Genomic DNA, 23,038 nt, shown 5'->3' on the forward strand with positions numbered 1-23,038 from the left:
TGAATTATATATAAACGTAACAGCACTGGTACTTTTGGTGCCATTCCTTACAGGATGAACCCACCACTGGCATGGACCCAGTTGCTCGCCGTTTTTTGTGGAATACACTGACCGGGGTAATGAAAGGAGGCCGCTCAATTGTTCTTACATCTCACAGGTAAGAAGCTGAACATGTATTTAGTTATTAACATAGCAGGAGGTCTGTACTGTATGGGAGAATCTTGACCTACCTTATTACATGAAATTTTCGCGACACGTTAATTTCGCGATTTTGAGGTGCCCATATTTCGCGACATTAAAATTTCGCGATTTTGGCGAAAATTTTGTATTTTGAATCACTTTAATTTCGCGTTTTTGAGTAAGACACAATTAAGTTTTGTTTGGCAATATTATTCAACAAGTCCTTGAATTGTATAAAACGACTTCATTAAAGGAAAAATAACGTCCAAATTAACAAAAACGCAACGGCGGGAATAAATATATGTCAACAGTGGAAACAGAGCAGTTCTCAGTTCATCCTTGTACGTGAATTATTGTTCTTGAGTCAGTTGACCACAACATCCATTTATATTGAAAATTTCTTCCTTCAGTGGTATTATCTCGCTCTTTCTTGATTATTGACAAAATGCGAGTCACTTAATTTTCGCGTCATTTTATGTTCGCGAAACCTATTGTTCGCGTCACTTTAATTTCGCGATAATTTTTGAATCGCGAAATTCGCGAAATTAACGTGTCGCGAAAATTTCATGTAATAAGGTAGCTCTCCGTTCGGTCTGTACTCACAACCGAAGTCAAGGTTCTTCTATACATGTACACGGGGTTTTTTTTCTTTATGATATAACTGTAGCATGGAGGAGTGTGAGGCTTTGTGTACAAGACTGGCGATCATGGTGAACGGACAGTTCAAATGTTTGGGATCCACTCAACACCTCAAGAGCAGGTATGTTGATATTTTTGCTGGAAACAAAAACTCGCACAGTTGGATACCGTAACAAATGAATTACTGTAGGGTGATAAATGGCGTATATCGTACTACATTACTTAAGTAGAACAGAGGTTTCACTTTGTTTGGTGTGATGTCACATTCACTAAGCCTATTCCTTCGCTTCTTTTCTCATCAGCAGTGGTAAATCAGTCCCTCTAAAAACATGAACTTTCTAACCATGACCTTTCATCTTGTTTCATTACGGAGACGCAATTTCCTCTTAGAGTACCTCTTTTAACCCAGGGGTGTCACTGGGTACCAGCAAATTTACTGCTGGGGGGTGGGGGAGAACTCCTTGTCACTTCACGCAACTAAAACTATAAGTGATGACTCCGCAGATGGGCCACTCTGCTCGAAAGCTGGAACCTTTACCTTTTTTATCTTGTTGCATTTTTTGATAGATTTGGAACAGGGTACACCCTCATGGTGAAGGTTGGTAGTGTCGCACCTGAAAACGGCCAGTCAACAGTGGTGCTGGTGAATCCTGAAGTACAAGGTCGGTAACAGTTAACAACTGTTGGCATTGTAACATAGTTAATTCAAGTATTGTTGGCGGGGTTAACACGCCTTTGTTTGTCATTACTCTTTTAATTTACAGTATAGTTGTGAATAGTATTGTGTTCTTTAGGATACAGTAGAACCTCGATATAACTAGCTTATTTATAACGAAGTCCCTGGTATAAGTAACAATTATTCTACGAGAGCGAGTTGGATATGAGATGATTGATAGCCAACGAGGCGCGTAGCTCCAGGTTGCCTATAACGATCTCATATCCAACAAGCGCGAGTGGAATCATTGTTTTATTAAAATCGCCCAAAGAATTGCACTATTTTAGCTCCCAAGCGGTTTCCGTTGACGCGTATCGGCTACCATATTTGTGGTCAATGGTATATGAGCTCATAAACCAGTCTGTCAACCAATCAAAACGCAGGAACTGCAATATATCATTGCTAGTTTTTTATAACGAACAATATCATATTGGAATAAAATCCCGTTATAACGAAGCTCCGGTACGTGTAACCGAACACATTTTCCAAGTCCCTCGGCACTTTCTTATATCGGAGTTTCACACAACATACCAAACCGTACCGTAACGTAACGAAACGAAACGAAAAGGAACGTAACATCACACAAAGTAAGATTTTCTTCAAATGAGGAAAAAAAGAATTTACTATAGTAGCAGGGGGACTTATTCCCATACAAAGGCTACTTTCCTTTCATAGATATATGGATAAATGTGTACTGGCCTTTGCAAGCTCTTCCATTTTACTAGAATTGCTTTAACAATTAGTCACTCCTGAGAAGATCCTCGCAGTTATGAACACAACTTAAGCAGTCGTGAAAAGAAAGCCTGAAAAAATCAGGCTTGCCGGGACTCGAACCCTGACCTCTGCGATACCGGTGCAGCGCTCTAACCAATTGAGCTAACAAGCCAACTGGGAGCTGGTCATTAAATTGGTTCATGATATACCCGGGAAAGATGAAGATGAAATATATGATTTCATATATTCATTATTTCAAAGTGATGCTTATTAAATATTAACATAATTCCAACCCTGTTTTGTGCCACATGTTGTCTGCTGTTCACAGTAACCAGTGATGGTGTTCAACCCCCCGTCCCACCGTCTTCAGGTCATACTCCCGTCCAGCTCCAGGCCCCTTCAAATGTAACTGTCCCACAGGTCAATCCTGACCCAGTAGGAATGGTGATGCAGTTTGTCGCAAACACCTTTGCTGGAGCAATGCTTATGGACAGCCATAGCGTAAGTTACATTAAAGTTATTTTTTAACCTAAAAATGTGACACGTATGAAATGTTTATGTATCGCCTTGCAAAATGCAATTGGTAAAGGAGTTAAAAAGTTTGCCGTTGATTGGTGTAACGGTTTCCTTTTCAGGGCATTCTTCATTACCAAATTAACACCGAAGGTTTGAGTTGGTCTTACATCTTTGGTCAGCTGGAGAGAAATAGAGCCGCTCTTAATATTGTGGACTACAGTGTCAGTCAAACCACACTTGAACAGGTCTTTAGATTGTTTGGTTTTTTACCTTGTTTCTTGTCAATGTTGTGGCCGTTTGTTTGTTTGTTTGCTTTCTTGCTTGCTTGTTTGTTTGTTTGTTGGTTAGTTGGTTGGTTTGCTCGGTATTTTAATGTCATTAATAAATTACCTACGAGAATTGACCTACAGATCAAAAATTCTTTTATTACTGTTTTGTGTCAACGCAAATTTTAAATGAGCACTTGCGCTCTAAATGTGGCGACAACCAGACTTACAACAAGCCATCCTGTGTAATATTTAGCTTCTGCAGTTTAGGGTTCTTCTTCAATTCCTACATGGTGTAAAAACGAGTGGAAAGAAAAGCCTTCTAAGCCGAAGTGACTCATATCTCTAGGCAATAACTCCAAATTATGTAGCATTAAGTAGCTTGGAGTATTGCTACTCCCCCTGGTTGGGATCTAGTCCATCTCAGGGTTTTCCTCATCATTCTGTTAGGTTGCTCCCAACAATTCGCCAGGCGTTTGTGGAGAGAGGTTTATTTCTCTCACTAAAGTTTCGCAACATCGTGCCAGAATAAATTCACCAGCTAAGAAGAGAAGAGTGAAAGGGGGGGGGGGGCGGGCCCCCCCCCGGGGGGAATAAAACGAGGACTGTAATATTTCGTTTTCTCTTTTACAGGTGTTTATTAACTTTGCTAAAGAGCAGCATGCTGAAGATCGCACTTTAAAGAAGAAAAAGTGTTTGTGTTTTTCATGCTGTTGATAAGATCAAAAATTCAGATTGATTAAAAAATTGAATTACTGAGTAATAATTAAGAGAATTTAGCACAGGAAGTTTTTAAACTTCTTGTCAAAGCCAGAGAAAATTATTTTCACGTTGATTTAGTTTTCGATAACGAAAGTTGCTGATGACGACTGCCTTATCGTAAAAAATAAATTAAAACAAATTTTAAGTGTAATTTGACTGTTTCTTATTTAATCAGTCATTTACGGTTAGTAAAAAGTGTTTTTTGGTCAGTGTAGTGTCAGGAACTTACGATTTTCTCTCTGGTGGCAACTATGTTGCAGAGAAACCCGTGTAATTGTCTTAGCGTTTTAGACAAAACACAATTATGATGTCGGTAGCAACCTTTTCCTTATAACAGTTAAATTAAGATAAAAACAGATGAACTTAATAAGTGTAGTTAGATTTTTTGATGACTTTAATGATGGTAATGGTAGTGAAATTTCTATGGCGCATTTCCCAAAGTTCAATGCGCTTCACAATTACAGCACGGGACCAGATCGGACATCAGCATATTATAGGCGCCTTTGGCAGCCGCTATCCGTCCATGTATGATTTCGTCCCACCACCCAACCCATGGATACATGTCAATAGGCCAGACCACAACACCGGGAACTCCGTGTCCTATAATATGACAATATTATAGGGCAATATTAATAATAAGTTTGATAATATCGATAACTATTATGTTGATAACTTATAAATTTGATAATATTCAATAAAGAAATAATTATTCAAGTGAAAAAATTAAATAATTAGTTTAATTTTAAGTAGTGAAACAAGCCGTGGGCTTTTGTGAATCTGCCCATTTGGTTGGAGGTGCCATTGTTTGACTATTCTCATATAATATTCTCATATAGTTTTGTAAGTGTGAGTCAAAAAGCAGAGAAATGGTGAACATACATTATTTAGCAAGAACAAGGAAATTCTAATGAACCAATGAGGCGACTCCTTTTTATCCAGCGCCTGACAGTATTTACAGCTCCCTCATCATCTATTCGCTTGAAGAAGTCCCGTCGTTACTTTCGGTATTAAGCAGCCATTTCCTATTGGATTTTCGTTACCTACTTTCTTGTGGCTAAATTGAGTACCATATGTGGAACAATCCATCTTAAAAAAAGACAAATGTTTTCAATATATAAGGATGAAAAAAAATAAGCATGTTGAAAATTATTCTAAATCATAAAATTATTGTCTTAAATAAAAGTGATCCTGAATATCGTATCATTTGAGTAAAGTTTTTTGTATCTGTTATTTTCATTTTTAGTGTAGTGTTTGAACTACACTTATGCGGTGGTTGTGGGTGAGGTAAAAGTGCTACCGGGATAACGCTAGGTGTGGACTAATGCTCACTGAAGTAGAACAAGCGTGCCATTCATTTCAAAAGATCAGCTTTCAAAAGATCGTATGTAATTATATGCAAGATTCAAATCCTCGCGTTTCCCAGTATGAATTGCGAGAATTTCTTGTCTTTCGCCGCAAAAGAAACAGCAAATACATGTCAAAAACTTCGAGTTGCAAGTAAAGTTTATTTGTAAAACATGAAAGCGAAAGTTTTTTAATGTACCACGAGTAATTTAACATCAACAATCGGTCACGCAAATTGAACATGGAGAAATGTCAAGTATGTCCTTCGTCTGAGAGCGGAATGGTTCGTCACAAGGACTGTTGGCTTGAGTTTTCTCGCCTGCATTGTAGCAGGACTTGTCGCAATATCCTCAATATAGTCCTAAACCGGCCGTTTAGACTGTGTGACGGGGGCTTATGTTTTCAGACCGTGAGGCAATAGATTTGACCGTTTAGCGGTAAATTTTTCGCGTGATGTTAAATATCATGTTCGGCAAGCTGCCAATATTTGTCGGCATTTACTGATGATAAAAATAAATCCTGCAATTGGTAATCCAAATTTTAAAGACAGCGATTTTGGTAGCGTTTAAAGTACTGAGAGCAGCTGTTTCCACTGTGCGTGCTAAACTTACAAAGGGCTTTGAATGGCGTTTTTTTTGTTCTTAAACAATATTCATTTTGGGGCTTTCAAAGGTCGCACGCAATTAAATATAAAAGATTCAAATCTTTGCATTTAAGCAAAGTGTGTTTTGGAAGACTTTCTTGTCTTTCGCCACGAAAATTTTTTTTTAACACAGCAAGCACTTGACTAAAACTATAAGAATTGAATGTTTAAAACAGTAAAAAGTAGCGAGTAAAGTTTATTTGTCAAACACAAAAGCGAATGTTTCTAAATTTACAACCACTGAGTAATTTAATAGCCTGCGTGACGCATTCTTAATAATAAAAACAACATCCCGTCACGAGTTGATCATTTTCTCATGTTTACTCGCGTGAAAAGAAGAAAAAAAATCAAATTTCCAGTTCCTCACCCTTTACAGGAACGTAAGATGAGCAGACTTGAGCAGAATTTCGTTGTCCTCGTGGAAATTTGATTTTGAGCAGAAAACTTGATTTCTCACGGGCATACATTGCCGCGAGCGTCATTTATCACGTGATGCATTTGTCTCTTCATCGGCCATTTTGGAGTTTGTAGAGTAGTTTGTAATAGTTTTTACGTAGCTCGAGTGGTAGGAAGCGATTCATTGCTAACCTCGCGAGATCGTGATTGATTATCTCGAGTATTTAACTGTTCGCATTTTATGTTGAACACTGACAATACAACTTCTAACATTCCTGTGCAACCCATGATTTTTTTCTTACTTGCTTGCTAACCACATTTTATTGTGATTCCAGAAAATCTTTGTACCCACCCCACAGAGGTTCATTGGAAATTCTGATGGGAGAGGGGGGAGGGGGTCTCACAATTAAACTTTTAAAATAAAGTATGAAGATAAACCGAAATTTCCAGAGATGTAGGATGTTGGGGTGGGGGGGGGGGGGGTATTAATAGCACATTTGTATCAAACACTACACTGTCCGTACGGACCGCTCGTTTTATAACGAGAGTTGTTTTTTTCAGGTCGTTATCAGGTCTGTTATTTTAGCATATCAGAAAAAAGTATATTATTAAATAGTATTAGTTTATCAGTTTATTAGTTATATTGTAAGAGCATCGAGACCTTGTCGGATGCTCCTAAATCTTATTATTTTATGTTTAGTTTATAGTTTATAGTATAGTAAAGTAGAGTAAACTTGCATATAAAATAACTGCAAATAAAAAATACGTCTTTGACGCTATTGGTCTTGTTGCTTTGCTTATCTAATTAGAATCCTGGGTACATTTTTAAAAGCAATCTTTACTTCGAATGCTGTTTACGACAGTATTGGCGTACGAAACATTAAATTAATCTTGAAAAATAGATATGACACTCATTGAAGCTCTCGAAATAGACCATCCCCACCAAATGCAAATCGTGTTAAAGCTTCCGTTGTTTAACTTGTTAAAATCTGCAAGTTGTGCTCTAGTAGATGGCGCGCGAATTTTTTCCACTTCCATGACATGTTACTTTAAAAATTTACGATTTAAACAAATTAAAGTAAATGATAACCATAAATGTGCAAAAATACATCTATATCCAGTTTTTTTAATATTTGGGTTTCTGGGTTTATTGGCCCTTCCGAAATATGTCCTCTAAACCTCAAACGCAAAAGCCTTATGACAATAAACTCCCATGTACATTTATTCTTGTATGCACCTAAAAACATCCAAAATTAAAACCCAGTAAAACAGTACTGGCCAAAATATAATATGGTTGTTAAAAGTTGAGGATTAGTTTTCAGTTCATTCGAATACTGGGCCATTGACTTGTCAAGTTTTGTGCTTTTAAGAACAGATATAAATCTAGCGTTTATTATCAGAATTTTAAGGTATTTCAAGTAATATTGCAAAAACCGCATTATTTCATGCAACGTTATTTAACTTGTGAGCGGCAGAAGGATTTTGAATGTAAATTTTCCGCGTCTCGCTGTTGCCATGGACTCCATGTCAACAGCGACTCGTAGAGTTTCGTTTCTTAGTAACATTCAACATCTCAGGAAAAATGTTCTTTTCATAGTTATGCTAATTTGTTTTCTGTCAGTGGAACAGCGGTTCGTAGCGTGAATGAATAACAATTTATATTATTTGACGTTTTTAGCGTGTCTGCAGTAAGGAAAGAGCTCACCGATAAAAACACCATGTCTTTTAGCAGTTTTCGCGGTATTATCTTTACGCTTCTTGTGTTAGCAGGGCTCTGGGTTCTATTCCTAATAGCAGCGCATCTCATTTTAGACTTTGAACAAGGGAGGTTATATTTTGAAAGTCTGAGTTTTACGCAGATTGGCAATACAAGAAAAGAGAGCATCGATGATACACTTTATTTTGAAAGAACTGAAGGTAAGAAATCGCCGTATTTAATTATTTTGTCACAGATAGAACACAATAATTACATCATCTTCAATGCAAGGCCCGTTCTGTTCGCTTTGATCAAGCCATGTTACCGTAGAAAATCGTTTCTTTCAAATTTAATAATATTTATCACTCGTACTGCAAAGTACATTTGTGAACAAGAGAGATTAATTTTTGGATACAAAAGGAAACAATTCTTCACAGAGCATTTTAGGAAGAAAGTTCAATTAACATACAATGTGTCCATTGTCCGTTCGCGAGCTAACGAATTACAAAAGGACAAACTTTCTTTGGTTGTGTGAGCAACACAAAAGTGAATAGAGTAGTTGTTCGATTCAAGCAATTGTTTAAGGGAAAAAATTGGAAAAAATGCTGCGAAATTAAAGTAAATTTGATTTACCGACAATATCATTATAACTCCTTTTATTATTTACGTTCTATATGAAAATTTCACATTAGCGGAAGAGTTCTAATTTTTATGATCTTGAATTTGTTATCAAGCACAAGATAGGCACGTGCGAATCTCAATATTTGTGTATAAAAGCGAGTGAAATTAAGGATTTACGCTACGAGAGATATTTGAAAATTCTCTCAAAGCTGCCCAAGTCTTGGGCGCTATGCGACTTCAATTTGAAAGAGGTTTCACAAGTAGTGTAAATCCACCCCCCCCCCCCCTCCCATACGATTAGAGCGCCCGGGTTAATCTCCATTAGTATATACCACACAAGTGAATGGTGCTTTTCGCGCGCGCTGATTGGTTAACTCGGAGGTGATTAGCAAAGTACTATTCGCCTCCACTTCGGTGAATAATTGTTAACTATTATATCTGTTATATAAGTAAATAATAGCCAGCATTGAAAATCATTTTCTTTCTAAAATGTACTTTTAACTCAACAGTTGATGAGGAGGAGGAGGTGGACTGTGAAATACCGCAAGATAGGTCATATCCAGACTGCAAGAACCGTGTAGAGGTCTGTAAACGCGTCATGCGTTCTAATATGTGTGTCTGCCTGAATGTCTGTCTGTCTGTCTGTCTGTCTGTCTCTGTCTATGTGTCGTTCCGTGCGTCTGTCAATCTAAAAATGTATCAAACTCTCCATTCATCAATAATTGATCGTTTTATCGCTTCTAGTGGCTTCGAAAGAACTGGCAAAAGGATTCGTGTTACGAAGAATATGACGTCGATGGAACAATTTGTTCAATGGTTATATATTTGAGCGAGGTACGTTTCTGAATGTAATACCATAGATACCTGTACAATAGAAGGTCGGTTATTTACACTCAGTTTTTATCACTGCTAAGGACATGGCAGGTTTCCGTCTCTAGCATGGATTCATATCGCGGCAAATTTTCGTAAAAGTTTGTAGTTTGTCATATGTATATTTTTATATTTTTATGTTTTAATATTGTTATGTATATAGTTAGTATATTTATATGTTAAAAAGCGCAATATAAATTTATAAAAAATTAAAAATTAATTAAATTATAGCCTTCAGCTAAATAATCCCTTTCTTCTTATCGTTGAACGGGAAATATTTTTTAAAAGTGGTATACTCAGTGTTCTTATGGCTAAAACGATGAACTTAGCTACGTAAGTATGGTAGGAATTTCTTTGTGCTGTGTTCTTGGACAGACACATTACTTAAACAGACCCTTTCTCCATCAAGGTGGAATATAATCTGAAAACGATAGTCGAGAAATTAATTTGGCGGTGTCGGGTGGCGCGGTAATTTCGCGCTTCAAGGACAAGCGTCCTTCGTTCGTTCAAGAACGAAGACACGCTGTGCTGGGGCAACGCTGTGCTTGGACAGTCCTTGTAACCATAGTTGTTATGTGTTTAGGTAGAATCCTGGTGTGCACAATTTCCATGGAGAAAATTCATGAAAAAGAAGGAGCGAAGACGTGAGAGGGTAAGTCCCCGGAGACGGCCGAATTTAACGAAAGTTCTAGCTGTCCTTCTCACTTGGCCACAGTCTAGCTTTTTTTAATTGACCGTTTCAGAGTTTTCTTAATCGAACCAGGTTATGCATTGTTTTACTTGAACCGAAAAATGGGGCAAGGCTGATTAAACGGTATGGAAAGTTTACAAGGTTTTGTGCAAGCACAAGAAACCTATGTGCAGCAGGAACCACTGCGTACGAAACATTACCATGGAAATAGGGTTAACGTGTCTAAAAATAGTTGGGGACGTCTGCCTTGTACCGAGGTCGTGCGTCTTTGTTTAGAGGGTGGTGCGCGTGGGACTGCACTGTCGCACTCGAAAAAAATGGAATTGCTCCGCGTTTCATCGCCTACCATCAAGCCCCTAATGTCTCTATTTCCCAACAAAATGCAAAGGGGTCTTGGGATGAAACAGTAGAACGTTGCATCCCTACGGTTTTACATTTGCTACTTAATCATAAAACGTTTAATTTGCAGTAACTGTTATTTTGTTATTTCTGCTTGTGGCAGATCTAGTTTAGAGCAGTGAAAGAAGATACAATATAAACGTTTTGGAAAGTTAACATCCCTCTTCTTGTGCATTTCACTTAGATCTTATTGGTTCAGATACTGACAGCTAGTATTACGTCATCAATCAATATTACATCCTTTATGTTATAGGCAATAATGCAAGAGAACCTTGATGAATTACTCTCCGTGTTAAAATCCATACCTGGATCTCGACCAATCAGATCACGGATAGCAGACATGTGGCCTTACTGGAAAGATGGTCTCCGTTATATGCAGACAAACAAAGGAAATATTGACAAGAGAAACAAAAAGAAGGTATCCGTTGTAAATATATATCATTTTAGCGTGTTTACAACAAGAAATATTTTTGGCATGTCCATGAGTTAATTTTCGTAATTGCTACAAGGACGCTATTTGTCCGATTTGCACGGTACGATTTTGTCGCATGCGACAAGCAAACGACACGCCTACGACAGTGGTAAGCGGGTTGTAGGTTTGATTTACACGACACAATTCGTGTCACAGACCTATCGTAAGCATGTTGCAAGGATGTCGCAACGCATGCGGCAAAATCGTACCGTGTTATTCGGCCTTAAGCCAAAAATGTTCCGAATGCTTTTATCAAGGATTTGTCTTTTCTTATTGTTTTTGTTTATGTTTCGGTTTTGTTTTGTTTTGTTTTTTATTTGATTTTCGCATTAAGCTCCTGTCTACTTCGAAGCCAATTTTTGTCCAGGTCGTGTCAAAGCTACAATTAAAAACACAAGCCTGTGGTATACTTTGAACATGACAGGTGGATGCATAAAACTGATACACATTTGATAAAAAAAAAACACATCGGTCACTGCGAAAAGAATCTGAAAAATTAGAAGAGATTGCTGGTAGAAAAGAATTGCATTAGTTTAAGCTGTAAATGAATTTACACGATCCTGTCTTGTATCATGATTTTTTTCCCATGCAGTTGGCTGTACAGCACTCTGACATTACATCGTGAAGTAGATGACAAAAATGACCTTGCTCCAAGAAAAAGAAAAAAGCTTAGCCGTACTTTTTGTCAAGATTTTAAAAGCAGTTTCTACTAACAAGGCTTTCTGTTCAAGTTTTCACAAAGTGCTCTTGACCGTTGGGTCATTTGTAACAAGAAGCACTACAAATAGGTTAACAAGCTGTGCTTCTGACTGATAAAAAGACGTATTATTTGTTGCAGATTTTAGTTTTTATTGGAGAGTTAATGGACGCTCCTGACAAGACTTATCTAACAGATGACCTGCTACAGTGGAGCGACCTGCTAGCCTCGCTATGGGTCCTGGGTCATGACGTCACTATCGAGACAGACCGCGTCGAATTGCTTAGGTACCAATACAATGTGCTTATTTTGTATGTTTATTATTTGTGAAGTTAACAGTGCCTTGTTGAAAAGTGTTTTGCTAAAAGTTACGCACTAAAAAAATCTATTCTTTCCCACCACATTGTCATGTTTCTTCATAATCACCTTTTTTTTGATTTTGTTATAAGTAGTGCTCTTCTTTTGCATTGACAATTTTGTCCAGTTACAGTTATGAAGGTTCATAGGCTTATGGACAGCTGTTTCGTGCCCGTATATAGGACTTTCGAGTCCTGCCCGATGGCTATGCCATGAAGATGAGGGCTAAAAAGCCGTAACAGCTGTACATGGCTGCTACGGCTTGCGTACAAGTCCTGGCCAGACCGTGGGGAATGTGTTGTGTGACCATTTTTAATTAGATGGTTTATTTTGCATGATTTTGTTAGAGGGAAACCTGCTATCAGGAATAATTCTCTTCTAGAAGAAAATGATGCTGACTGAATATGCTACTGTGTGCACTGCGTTTTCTATCAGATTTCTACCAATAACATAACTTGTCATTAATTAGTTAATTAGTGGACGTCAGTTTTATTTCTGTGATTTACAGTTTATTATCTCAAACATTTTGTGTAGTTTGTTGACAGAAGGAAGCCAGTTCACCCACCGCGGCTGTGACAAGGGAGATTCAGGCTTTGATCTGATATATATTGATATACCAGGCCTTAGACAACTGATCTTATCAGCACCTGACCCACAAACACGCTCACTTTTATGGTCTAAATACAGGTAACCATGGTAACATGCTATGTTCACCAGGGAGGGGGGTAGTCCTTTCTCTTCTTCTGATATGTTGTTGAACCCGGATTGTCGGGGGAAGACAAGGGGAGCTCAGTAGCTCGATAACTCTTGAGTTAAACAGTTAGTGAAAAGTGTCCCTGTTAACAAATCAGCGCAGCTGACTTAACGAAATGAATACCTTTTAAAGTGTTGTTTCGTCGCAGAAGCCCCTCGACCGCTTTGTAAAGTAAACTTCTTAAGTTCGGGACACATGCAGCGACAGCTGTCTAATCTCGTACCCAGTTCCCACTCTGTCCACCGTGGAAGATCTGGGTCCTAGATGGTCGCTCTAAGAGAATGTACGTTCAAACAATGTAGGATAACTGTTTTGCACTGATTTCTTTACCCCACTTATGAAATTGATAAAGAACAGAGGTAATCAGACAAGCAGCTTTAGTACTGGCATTTTTGCTATACCCGTAGATTTATTATTGCATTACTCTCACCAAACGTTGGCATATGTGACAAAAGACACACCTATTCTTTGTTCACCAAAGATAAGATGGTTTTCAATGTTCTTTTTGATCATCCGTTTAAAAAATGTATGCACCAGCTAGTCTCGCTGTTATTTTATGTCAATGAAAAGCCACAATAAAAAATGTTCTTGTTGCATTTTTTTTTTTCAGTTGTCGCCTTCGTGTTGTGACTCCGTTTGGAATGGACGCCGAGTTTAATTACAGGGACTACAAAGGGCCACTTATGGGAGAGTGGTCTAAACAAGGGAACTGGAACCTAAACCTCAAACAGTTTTTGACCAAATATCGTAAGTTGGTGCAACACCGCTTACCAGATTAGTACCAGGCTACTCTTTCCTGCTCGGATGAGGGTTGGGGGACACTAGGCCCATGGTTTGCTTGCGTACATATAGAATGAATTTTGCATTGACTTTTGAAAATCGGTGTCTGTTTAGAAGCAAAATTAATTATCCTCTTCTTAGCATATGAGTGGTAAAACCAAACCCTAACGACTTTACCGGGCTTGACATCAGTTCAGTTGTCTTGACTGAATTCGAGTATAGGTGTATTTTCATAAGTGCTGATTTCTTATTACATTTTATCGATAGATATGGAACTGTTTGAGACAAACTTGCTTTGTAGAATTTAGTAATCCCAATTGTAACCGTTAATAACGCAAAAGGGATCATTATACAAAGTGCGTTGTTAAACACCCGCTAGGTATGGCCGTAGTTTGCATTGGTGGATCCAGACCTTGCACCAAGTGGGAGGGGACGTTTTGAGTGTGTACACCCAAAACATTCTCAGCGGGGGGAGTCATTAAAAAAAGGTCTTTACCAAATATAAGGAGGAGGCCCAAGGATCCCGGGGCCCTCGCCTAGATAGGCCACTGGTTTGAGCAATTTTGAAAAGAGATACAGTGTAAGTAAAAAAACATAACCAAGTATTTTAATTGACATTTTCGTTGTTGCAGCTTTGGCAGTTGACAACTCTTTCCTTGGTTTTGCGTTAAAAACTTTGCGGAATGAAACAACATCACATAAAAACCCCATTGCCTTTATCCATGGAAAGCTCTCGGCATTCAAGGTAAGTTGGGTAAACCAAGATTGAACATCTGAGAACAATTTTAAAGCATGTTTGTAGTAATGGTGTAGGTTTGCTAGAAACGTAGCACTCCAAGAACTCAATTTACGAATATGTTGAGTTCCCACGTATCAACGTTTAACGTAACCTCAAGAATTTTTAGAACTTCAATACACCTCTGATTTTAATGTAAACATTTTTTTGAATTTTTTTATCACTAGTTTTTCTATTGAAGATGATTTTTTCAACAAGGACATTTTCGTTTCGGAATCGAACCCATGGCCTTCCAGATACCGGCTGGGCGTTCTAAGTAACTGAGCTACGAGAGACTCGTGGTGAGCTGGGTCATTTACTAGGTTGATATGTGACACGCGTCCTGCATACTGCTAGGATCAGCAATGTCGAAATCATCAAATGTCCCCGCATTTTAACTAATGAAAGTCACCGAAGTGACCGATACGATCTACTTTTAGTTTTTTTAATCAGCGTCAATCCCGATAAATATTTTCGTTACATCATGCCTGATTACGACCACAGTATTTTTAAAGGGACTGTGTCACGGCTGAGTTAAGTTTATTTTATCAAGGTTTGCCAGATACTCGCTATGAAATTACTTCTATGGATCCAAATAACCAAACCATAGCTTCATTACAACCAAATGTGTCTCCTGGGTGTTATAATTTAAAGATACCTTATTACATGAAATTTTCGCGACACGTTAATTTCGCGATTTTGAGGTGCACATATTTCGCGACACTTAAATTTCGCGATTTTGCGAAAATTTTGTATTTTGAATCACTTTAATTTTGCTTTTTTGAGTAAGACACAATTTACATTTTCTTGGAATATATTTTGACATGCCTTTGAATTATATAAAACGACTTCATCGAAGGAACAATAACGTCAAAATTAACAAAAACGCAGGGGGGGGGGACTTAATCTCGGCAATAGCAACAACAGAGCAGTTCTCACAATGTCTACAAGTGAGTCAATTAACGACAACATCCATTTACATTGATTACTGACATATGCGAGTCACTTAATATTCGCGTCATGTTATGTTCGCGACACTTATTGTTCGCGTCACTTTAATTTCGCGATTTTTTTAGAATCGCGAAATTCGCGAAATTAAAGTGTCGCGAAAATTTCATGTAATAAGGTACAAGCAAACAAGATTAACTTTGAAAACTGTTCAGCGCAACAATATTTCAAAAACCCCCATCGCAATCCGTTTCAATCTTCGTCAATTTTGGGCATCCGTATCTTCTTTTGTATTTGCTATGTTATTGAAATGTTCCTTCATTGTTTTAAGAGGTTATTTTTATATTTCAACGAATTTGATGGTCATTTTCCATGCCTAAATTTAGCTAAATTGGTGACACAGTCCCTTTAAGGACATTAAGGAACAATCCTTTTGAGCGCATCGTGTATCTGAACTTATCAACCTCATATCGCTTTCTGTCTTTTCCATTCTTTAGGCTCACAGGAAGTTTCTAAAAGCAATCGACAAACATATGAGGATAGCTTTGGTAGGTAGTTATTACACCATGCGTGTCATACCGTTTTTAACTTTTTTTTAGTATATATAGCAAATACTGATTTTCCAAAACACTATTTCCATGCATGCCAGTTTAGGCATCGTTGCCTACCGTAATGATTCGATTTAGCGCCTTCCTTCCAATAAGCCTCCCCCTTCAAATGTGTTTTTGTCAATAAGCGCCCCTATTCCAATAAGCGCCCCCATTCTAATGAGCGTCCCCATTCTTATAAGCACCCCCATTCTTATAAGAGCCACAATTCTAATTAGCGCCCCTATTGTGGATAACTGCCTCTACTGAAGTCATTGACGTCGAAAAAATAAACTCATGAACATTCACCGTACCGTCCATGTATATATTTACTGCTAAAATGAACAGTTCTTTTAAAAGTAACTGAATTTTCAACAATTTGTTACTGTTACAGTTTCTGTTATTGTTAGTTATTTTAATACTTATTAAAGTTTTGTTTTGAACATTTGGTTGTTTCTCAAAAAATTAAATAAGCACCCTGCCCGAATAAGCGCCCTGTCTCGAATAAGCGCCCTCCCTTGAGGTGCCAAAAGTAAATAAGCGCCCCGGGCGCTAAATCGAATCATCACGGTACTCTCTAGCCTGCGTGGCAGGCGTCGTTAGTCAACTGTCAAAATAAATGAGTGAGAACAGACTTCAATCTCGCGGGAGCGAAATCTGAAACCCCTTTCATTTTCGCGGAATGAAACCAACAAAGCGCCAATTTCGCCACGTGAGTCGATCGAGCTATGGCTTCGAAGCCTTCGAAATTGGGCAGAAAAAGGAATGAAAATCAATCTTTCTGCCGTCTTTGCTCGAAAAACTTGAGGATTACCTACGGTCAGTGTGGTGAGAAAGCAGGATTTTCTTCGTATTTTAATTTGTTTAAACCATCGGCACGCAAGAATATCGGTAATGAATGTGCAATTGCGACGAGTCTTGGGAAGATCGGGATACAAGCTGAAAAACGTGAAGGACTTTCAGATATAGTTTGCAGTCCATGCGGACGCAAACTGGTCAATCTGTGTGCTACATTTAACAATGTGTCTGAGGTTTTTGCTACGGAATGTTTGGGCGGTCCGGCTGGCGAGACGGCGGAAGGAGTCGCTAAGAGAAAGAGCAGTGAACTAACTCCCGGGAGAAGTCCGGGAGTTCGAAAGCAAAAACGCGTTGTTTCCCCTCCTTGTTCATAACGGCTTCCGCCGAACCGTACACAATGTTGAATTGCCCACGATGAATTTCATCCAAATTTTCCAGATAATCTGTCAGATTGCAGGCTGACATTCCCATAGACCTGACCTCCAAAATTTGGTCCTTTACGATGCTTTGAAGTGGTGAAACGACAATTAGGCTGGCGAAGCCTGTTCCACCATCGCGTTTTCTTTTTACCTCCATCATCAGAACTAACAACTGGAAGATTAAACTTTTGCCGAATCCGGTCGGCAACACCGCCATTACATCTTTGCCTTCGAAAAGATGGCGCAATGCTTGCCTCTGTTCGCATTTCAAAGAAAAGTTTTGACCTCTGCTCTGCAAATTGGTCAAAACTTCCTGCAGACAGGACTCGAAAACCTCATCCGCAGACATGCACGTGCTCCAGTGTTTACATACACGAGTCAAATTTGCGATGACAGACAAAATACAACTCTCACAAGACTCACATTTCCGATGACAGACAGATTTTTTTCGCAAAGCGACTAATTAATCCCTCGAGACGTTCAGAGCCAATCAAAATTTACCGGTTATTCCCTCGTGGCCATTCCAGCCAATGAGATATTTTTCGTTCTCTCAGAGAACGAAAAAAAACGGATTTCGGGGGGTTTCCGGGCAGGCGTCTTCTCGATTTTTTCCTCGCGCGGCCTTCTCGCGATCGCGCACTCTTTTTCGCGCGCTAAAAACTACACAGACGCCTGCTACGCAGGCTAGGTACTCTCATAATGCTTCGTTATGTCGTTAAGTTACTATTCACGGTTTTTCTGTTATAAATGTTAACCTGAAGCTGCTAGCTAAGACGAAAGAACTTTAAACATAAACATCTTAACAAAGATGCGTAAAGATAATATAAAGGATTATCACTTGTGATCCTGTTAAAAGTCTACTAGTTAGTGTCATAAGAAGCCATATCCCCAAAACTCTAACTTACCCGTTTTCTAAAGAGTCTTTGATTTGATTTCATGTTTGGCTTAGTCCACAAAAGTGAAAACTTTGGCCAGTACAAGACGACTGTTGAGAAAATCTAAGGTAAGATTGGAATACTTTATCCTTGTCTGTAACTAAACCCAAACACATCCATGATAGTTCTGGGAATTTGGTAACACAACAAAACAATGATAAGTCTCTTTATTCTTATTAAGTCCCTGCTTCTTGATACAATGACAATGTAAGGGGAAATTGTATTTTGATAACTCTTGGAAAACAGTGAAGGCGGCAATCAGATGGTTGAGTGCAATGTCTTCCTTAAGATATTAATACATATTCAGTCGTAATTTTAGAGATTTAGATATCATTATATATACGAAGAAAGAAGTAACCATTCGAATTAATAATGATCTATTTATATTGCCAGTGCCAGGCCTCCGCCTTTTTTTCAGGCTAAACCAGGGCCTCACTAAAGTAGGGCTGAGAAAAATTATTTTTGAGAGCGGGCCCCCCTCTTATTTTTGGAGTCTGAATGATCGGGGCCCCCAATTACCTGAAAGTCTGGATCCGCCACTGATTGCACAGCAGTTTTCAAATGCGCATTACAACAATCAATAGGCCATTTCCGAGTTACCCTTTGCCTCTGTTTCAAAACGAGTCTACGTGCGAAGCCATTCATATGAAAATGAGTTTCACCTACAGGTCCATTTTCATGCAAATCAAACTCGTTTTCATTTGAATGGTTTCGCACGTAGACTCGTTTTAAAACAGAGGGAAAGGGCAACTCGGAAATGGTCAATTAATCATAACAATACAAACTATTTAAAAAACTGATAAAAGTGGATAACTAACTTAAAATACAAATGAGCTGTTTAAAATCATTGCTATAAAATTGTTTAAAAAGTTAAATATTCTTCGCCAGTCTATAAGGGATCTCTTTTTCATAAAAACCTTGCATGTATTTCAGGCAGTACATTCTTGTCTTTCTGGGGTATCTAAATAGACAACTGGTTTAAGTTATTTATAGGTCTGGAATTTCCTTTTGAACAACAACTGGCGCTAGAAGCCATTGCACAAGGATGCATTTTCATCAATCCTAACGTAAGAAATGGTTGTATTTTATTAACGGTGCATTTAGTTTTAATGCTATCGTCTTTACTTTCTCAAGTGAGGAAAACTTTTAGATTTTCCTCCTTTTAACGATTGTTTTGTTTTCGTTGTTTATGACTGATTTTGCTATCTGCTGATAGTTAAATCAAATCTTAAACATTTTGATGATTTTCCTGGTGAAAGGGGAACAAATTATATACGTGTGTTTGACTCCAAATAATATAATAAAATAATAAAAAGTATTTTTATAGTGCCAAAATCCACTAATTGCCCATGGCGCTTTGCAATAAAAATATTAATAAATGATGTTTAAAAGTTTTTAAACTTTTTTCGAGTTTTAAAAAACTCAATATCAATAAAACGGTCAGTTTCTGACTATATGATACTTAATTACTATTTCGAAATGTATAGTTTCAGTTATTTTTTTGACGGTATGTGACAAGCACCACTACAATTTGTAATGTTTTTTTTTCAGTTTTCTCCACCTAAAAATCGTCTTAATGAAAAAACTCTAAAAGATCTCCCATCAGCAAGAAATGTAAGTAAACCACAACAAAAAGACCTTACCGTCACATTACAAGAACGTATATGAAAAGTTTACGAAATAATTTGAAAAAACGATATCTTTCATTTTTCAGTTAAGCTCGCAGCATCCTTATGCAGAGAAATTTGTTGGAGAGCCTTTAGTTTATACAATTAACATTTGGAATAAGAGAGAGGTGACGGCTACAATAGAAACCATTTTAAACAAAACGGTAAGAAAATAATGTTATTAATAATTCTCATAGAAGAATATGCATGGACCATGATGCATTTTGCAGGGAAGCAAAGCGCTACCTTTTATAAAAAAACTAAACCAACAGATTGATCTCCTGTAGCTTTTTTTCTATTTTTATTTTTATTTATTTGTATCTGTATTTTTTTTATTTTTTTTATTAGATGTATATAGTATAGTATTTTTTAAATGTAGAAATGTATATAGTATAGTAGCATAGTGGTATACAGTAACTTAACGATTATAGAGTTTTAATTGTAAATATCATTTTATTTGTTAGGTTAGGTTAGGTTAGGTTAGGGTTAGTTTGGTAAACGAAGAGCTACTCTGTAGAAATGTTACCAATAAAACCATTATTATTATTATTATTATTATTATTATTATTATTATTATTATTATTATTATTATTATTATTATTATTATTATTATTATTATTACTGTTTCACTTAAACCCATCTTTTAAACACATCATACTTAAAGTTAACTGTTTTTATACTTTTTAGGTCAAACCATTTGTTCCTTTCGAATTTTCCTGCGAAGGAATGTTGGAAAGATTGAATGCTTACATCGAAAATCAAGTAAGAACAATTTTATCTACTCTACACCCGGACTCTTGCCCAGTAAATAAAACAGTAAAGAAGGGCGGGGAAAAATATCTCTTTACAAGTTCACCCGGCCTGTGCCATACACAATACGCATGTGGCTTCAGCTAACAAAAAGTCTTTTTAAACATTTTCAGGATTGCAAGCTCGTAAGCTTTTCAATGAATTTATGCATACGTCGTGAAAGGTCCCGCGGGAGACACTATGAGCCGCAAATATCATTATATTGCCTTGAAAGTGTTGTGTTCTTGCTTCTTTGGAAATTGCTTTTCTTGATCTCCTCAACTTGTAATATGCTGGTTATAAGGCCTCTTTCTTCGAAGCCTGCAACCAAGCACACTCTTTCTTTCTTTCTTTCTTTCTTTTTTTCTTCCCCGCCACGAGTGATCGCATGCTACTTTCTCCGCATATTACTTATTTTCTCCCGGCTTCTCAGCCTATATGCTCTCTCTCTTCTAGAAACGCAAATATATAACTGTTTTGTTTTCTTTTTGACAGGATTTCTGTGACAAATCTTATCACTGGCCTCCTCAGAATGTCGATTTACAAGTCACTATCTCACGTGCTGGACAATCTTGTACTGACACGTGTTTTAAAGAAGGTATCTTAGAGCTACCGTTAGAAAAATGATGAAATTTTATTTATTGCGCTATAGATATGCATGTCTTAGGTTGCTAAGAACGAAGAAAACGCCGCTGCATAGCAAAGAACAAATCTAGCTATTGATTGCTTATAGCCATACCCCTCTTATTCCTTTTATCTTCCCAGGTCTGACATGTGAACCAGAGTATTTTTATCTCTTAAATTCCAGGTAACTTTCAATTTGTTATAACTATATAATTGGACGTTCATGTCGTATTGGTTCTCGTTTTATAAATAACTTTCTATCGATGTGATTGGCTAAGATAAGCATACAATTCGGCTTATGTTGTTTTCGTTATGGCCTTTAAAAATTGTCTCTTCGTAGTTAGATAATAATCCATCTAGCCTTACAGTGTAATTTCACAAAAGGACGCAACTGCCTGTAGACAGCATCACAGCCAACAAGTCAGTCAGTCAGTCAGTTAGCCAGCCAGCTAGTCAGTCAGTCAGTCAGTCAGTCAGTCAGTCAGCCAGCCAGCCGGCCGGTCGGACGGTCGGACGGTCGGACGGTCGGACGGTCTGTCGACAGTCAGTCATGTAACATCGTTTTTCATGGAAAACGGTTTCACACTTAAGAAGGGCTATGCCTGAAACGTTTGTGTAAACTACACAAAATGACACCTTTGTGACCATTTTTATTTATTTTTTGTTTTTGTTTTATAGTGCAACGCATCAACTGGGAATTTTTCTTACCCGCATCAGTCATTTAGTCAGCCAGTCAGTTAATCAGTTAGTCAGTCAGTCAGTCAGTCAGTCAGTCAGTCAGTCAGTCAGTCAGTCTGTCAGTCAGTCACTCAGCCAGTCAGTTGGTCGGTCGGTCGGTCGTTCGGTCGGTCAGTCAGTTGGCCAGTCAGTCAGTCAGTCAGTCAGTCAGTCAGTCAGTCGGTCGGTCGGTCGGTCGGTCGGTCAGTACTAGTCGGTCGGTCGGTCGGTTGAAGAAAGAAAGTGCTTGGTATGTAAGGACAACCACATAGAGGACGAACAGCATTTTTTAATGTATTGCAAAGGGTATAATGATATTAGAAAAGAGCTTCATTCCATCGTGTCACAAACTGATCCTCGCTTTGTAGATTTAACTGATCATGAAAAAATAAAGTACCTTCTTAAACTAGATAATTATGCTACCTCTAGAATCATAGCTTAATATATCATCCTAATGTTTCAAAAAAGAAAAGAAATTTTAAATTGAAAGTTATATCAATAAATAGTTGTATAATTAATAGTCCAATAATTACCGTAAACGTTTGCATTGTAATTTCATTGTTTGTTATTAAGTAATTTGTTAGCATAGTTGCTATAACACCTTTATTGTAACTAGACCAATACCTCCCTTTGGAGTGTAAGGCACAATAAAGATTTACTGTTACTGTTACTGTTACTGGTCAGTCAGTCAGTCAGTCAGTCAGTCAGTCAGTCAGTCAGTCAGGCAGTGGTTATTGAAGTAGTTGAATTCCTCCTACACGGCTGTCATTTTGAGATAATAAAAACATTACTTTGTTTTACCTTTTCAGTACTGTTCCCAGCTGTGTTGAAGTTGTGTCTGAGGAAAGCATCGTAGCTCCAGCCATAGGACCAGTCACTACAAGATGTGTGTTTCAGAAACAATCTCTTTTATTCAGTTGTGCAGCTCACCACCCTTCCTACAAGAGATTCTGTCCTTGCAGACGCTACAGAAAAGAGCAAATAGCGCTTTGTAAAAACTGTTTTTGAAATGGATAGACATTTTTTCACTAGAAATTTGTTTTGAAGACCTTGTTAGTCTTAAATAACTGAGCCACTGATGTAAATCGCCGAAAATTCCGAGAACAACTGGCTAAGATGTAAGCCCGCGCACATGGTTTGTGCGAAGAAGTATTCAGTTAGTTAAATCCGCTGAAATCCTTGTTTGGCCGTTTCTTATTGTTTGTGCATAGAGCTAACACTGCACAGGAGAAAAGATGGATAGAGACATGGGATGGTTTCCCATTTG

At 37.8% G+C, this 23,038-nt stretch overlaps 2 protein-coding genes across 2 annotated transcripts in view; both read left to right on the plus strand.

Annotated features, from left to right (window-relative positions):
* Window positions 1-6,954, plus strand: part of LOC144629859 (phospholipid-transporting ATPase ABCA3-like) — a 49,722-nt gene extending 42,768 nt beyond the window's left edge. The window contains exons 41-47 of the mRNA XM_078488094.1: window positions 54-157; window positions 848-940; window positions 1,387-1,481; window positions 2,577-2,749; window positions 2,884-3,009; window positions 3,664-5,041; window positions 6,722-6,954. Of these exons, the coding sequence (XP_078344220.1) occupies window positions 54-157; window positions 848-940; window positions 1,387-1,481; window positions 2,577-2,749; window positions 2,884-3,009; window positions 3,664-3,747 (675 nt within the window). The 3' untranslated portion in view covers window positions 3,748-5,041; window positions 6,722-6,954. The remainder of the gene's footprint in view (window positions 1-53; window positions 158-847; window positions 941-1,386; window positions 1,482-2,576; window positions 2,750-2,883; window positions 3,010-3,663; window positions 5,042-6,721) is intronic.
* Window positions 6,955-7,807: 853 nt separating this feature from the next.
* Window positions 7,808-22,830, plus strand: LOC144630451 (alpha-1,6-mannosylglycoprotein 6-beta-N-acetylglucosaminyltransferase A-like). The gene is made up of 18 exons (XM_078488813.1): window positions 7,808-8,092; window positions 9,002-9,075; window positions 9,237-9,326; window positions 9,946-10,014; window positions 10,706-10,870; window positions 11,763-11,908; window positions 12,513-12,665; window positions 13,343-13,479; window positions 14,145-14,257; window positions 15,733-15,783; window positions 17,989-18,042; window positions 18,958-19,041; window positions 19,526-19,588; window positions 19,689-19,805; window positions 20,329-20,403; window positions 20,926-21,028; window positions 21,196-21,238; window positions 22,581-22,830. The coding sequence occupies exons 1-18, from the start codon at window positions 7,894-7,896 to the stop codon at window positions 22,777-22,779; spliced, it is 1,935 nt and encodes a 644-aa protein (XP_078344939.1). The 5' UTR covers window positions 7,808-7,893; the 3' UTR covers window positions 22,780-22,830.
* Window positions 22,831-23,038: the final 208 nt, after the last annotated feature.

The sequence above is a fragment of the Oculina patagonica genome, chromosome 11, assembly GCF_052425735.1.
Source record: "Oculina patagonica isolate OP01 chromosome 11, crgOcupat, whole genome shotgun sequence".
Lineage (NCBI taxonomy): Eukaryota > Metazoa > Cnidaria > Anthozoa > Scleractinia > Oculinidae > Oculina > Oculina patagonica.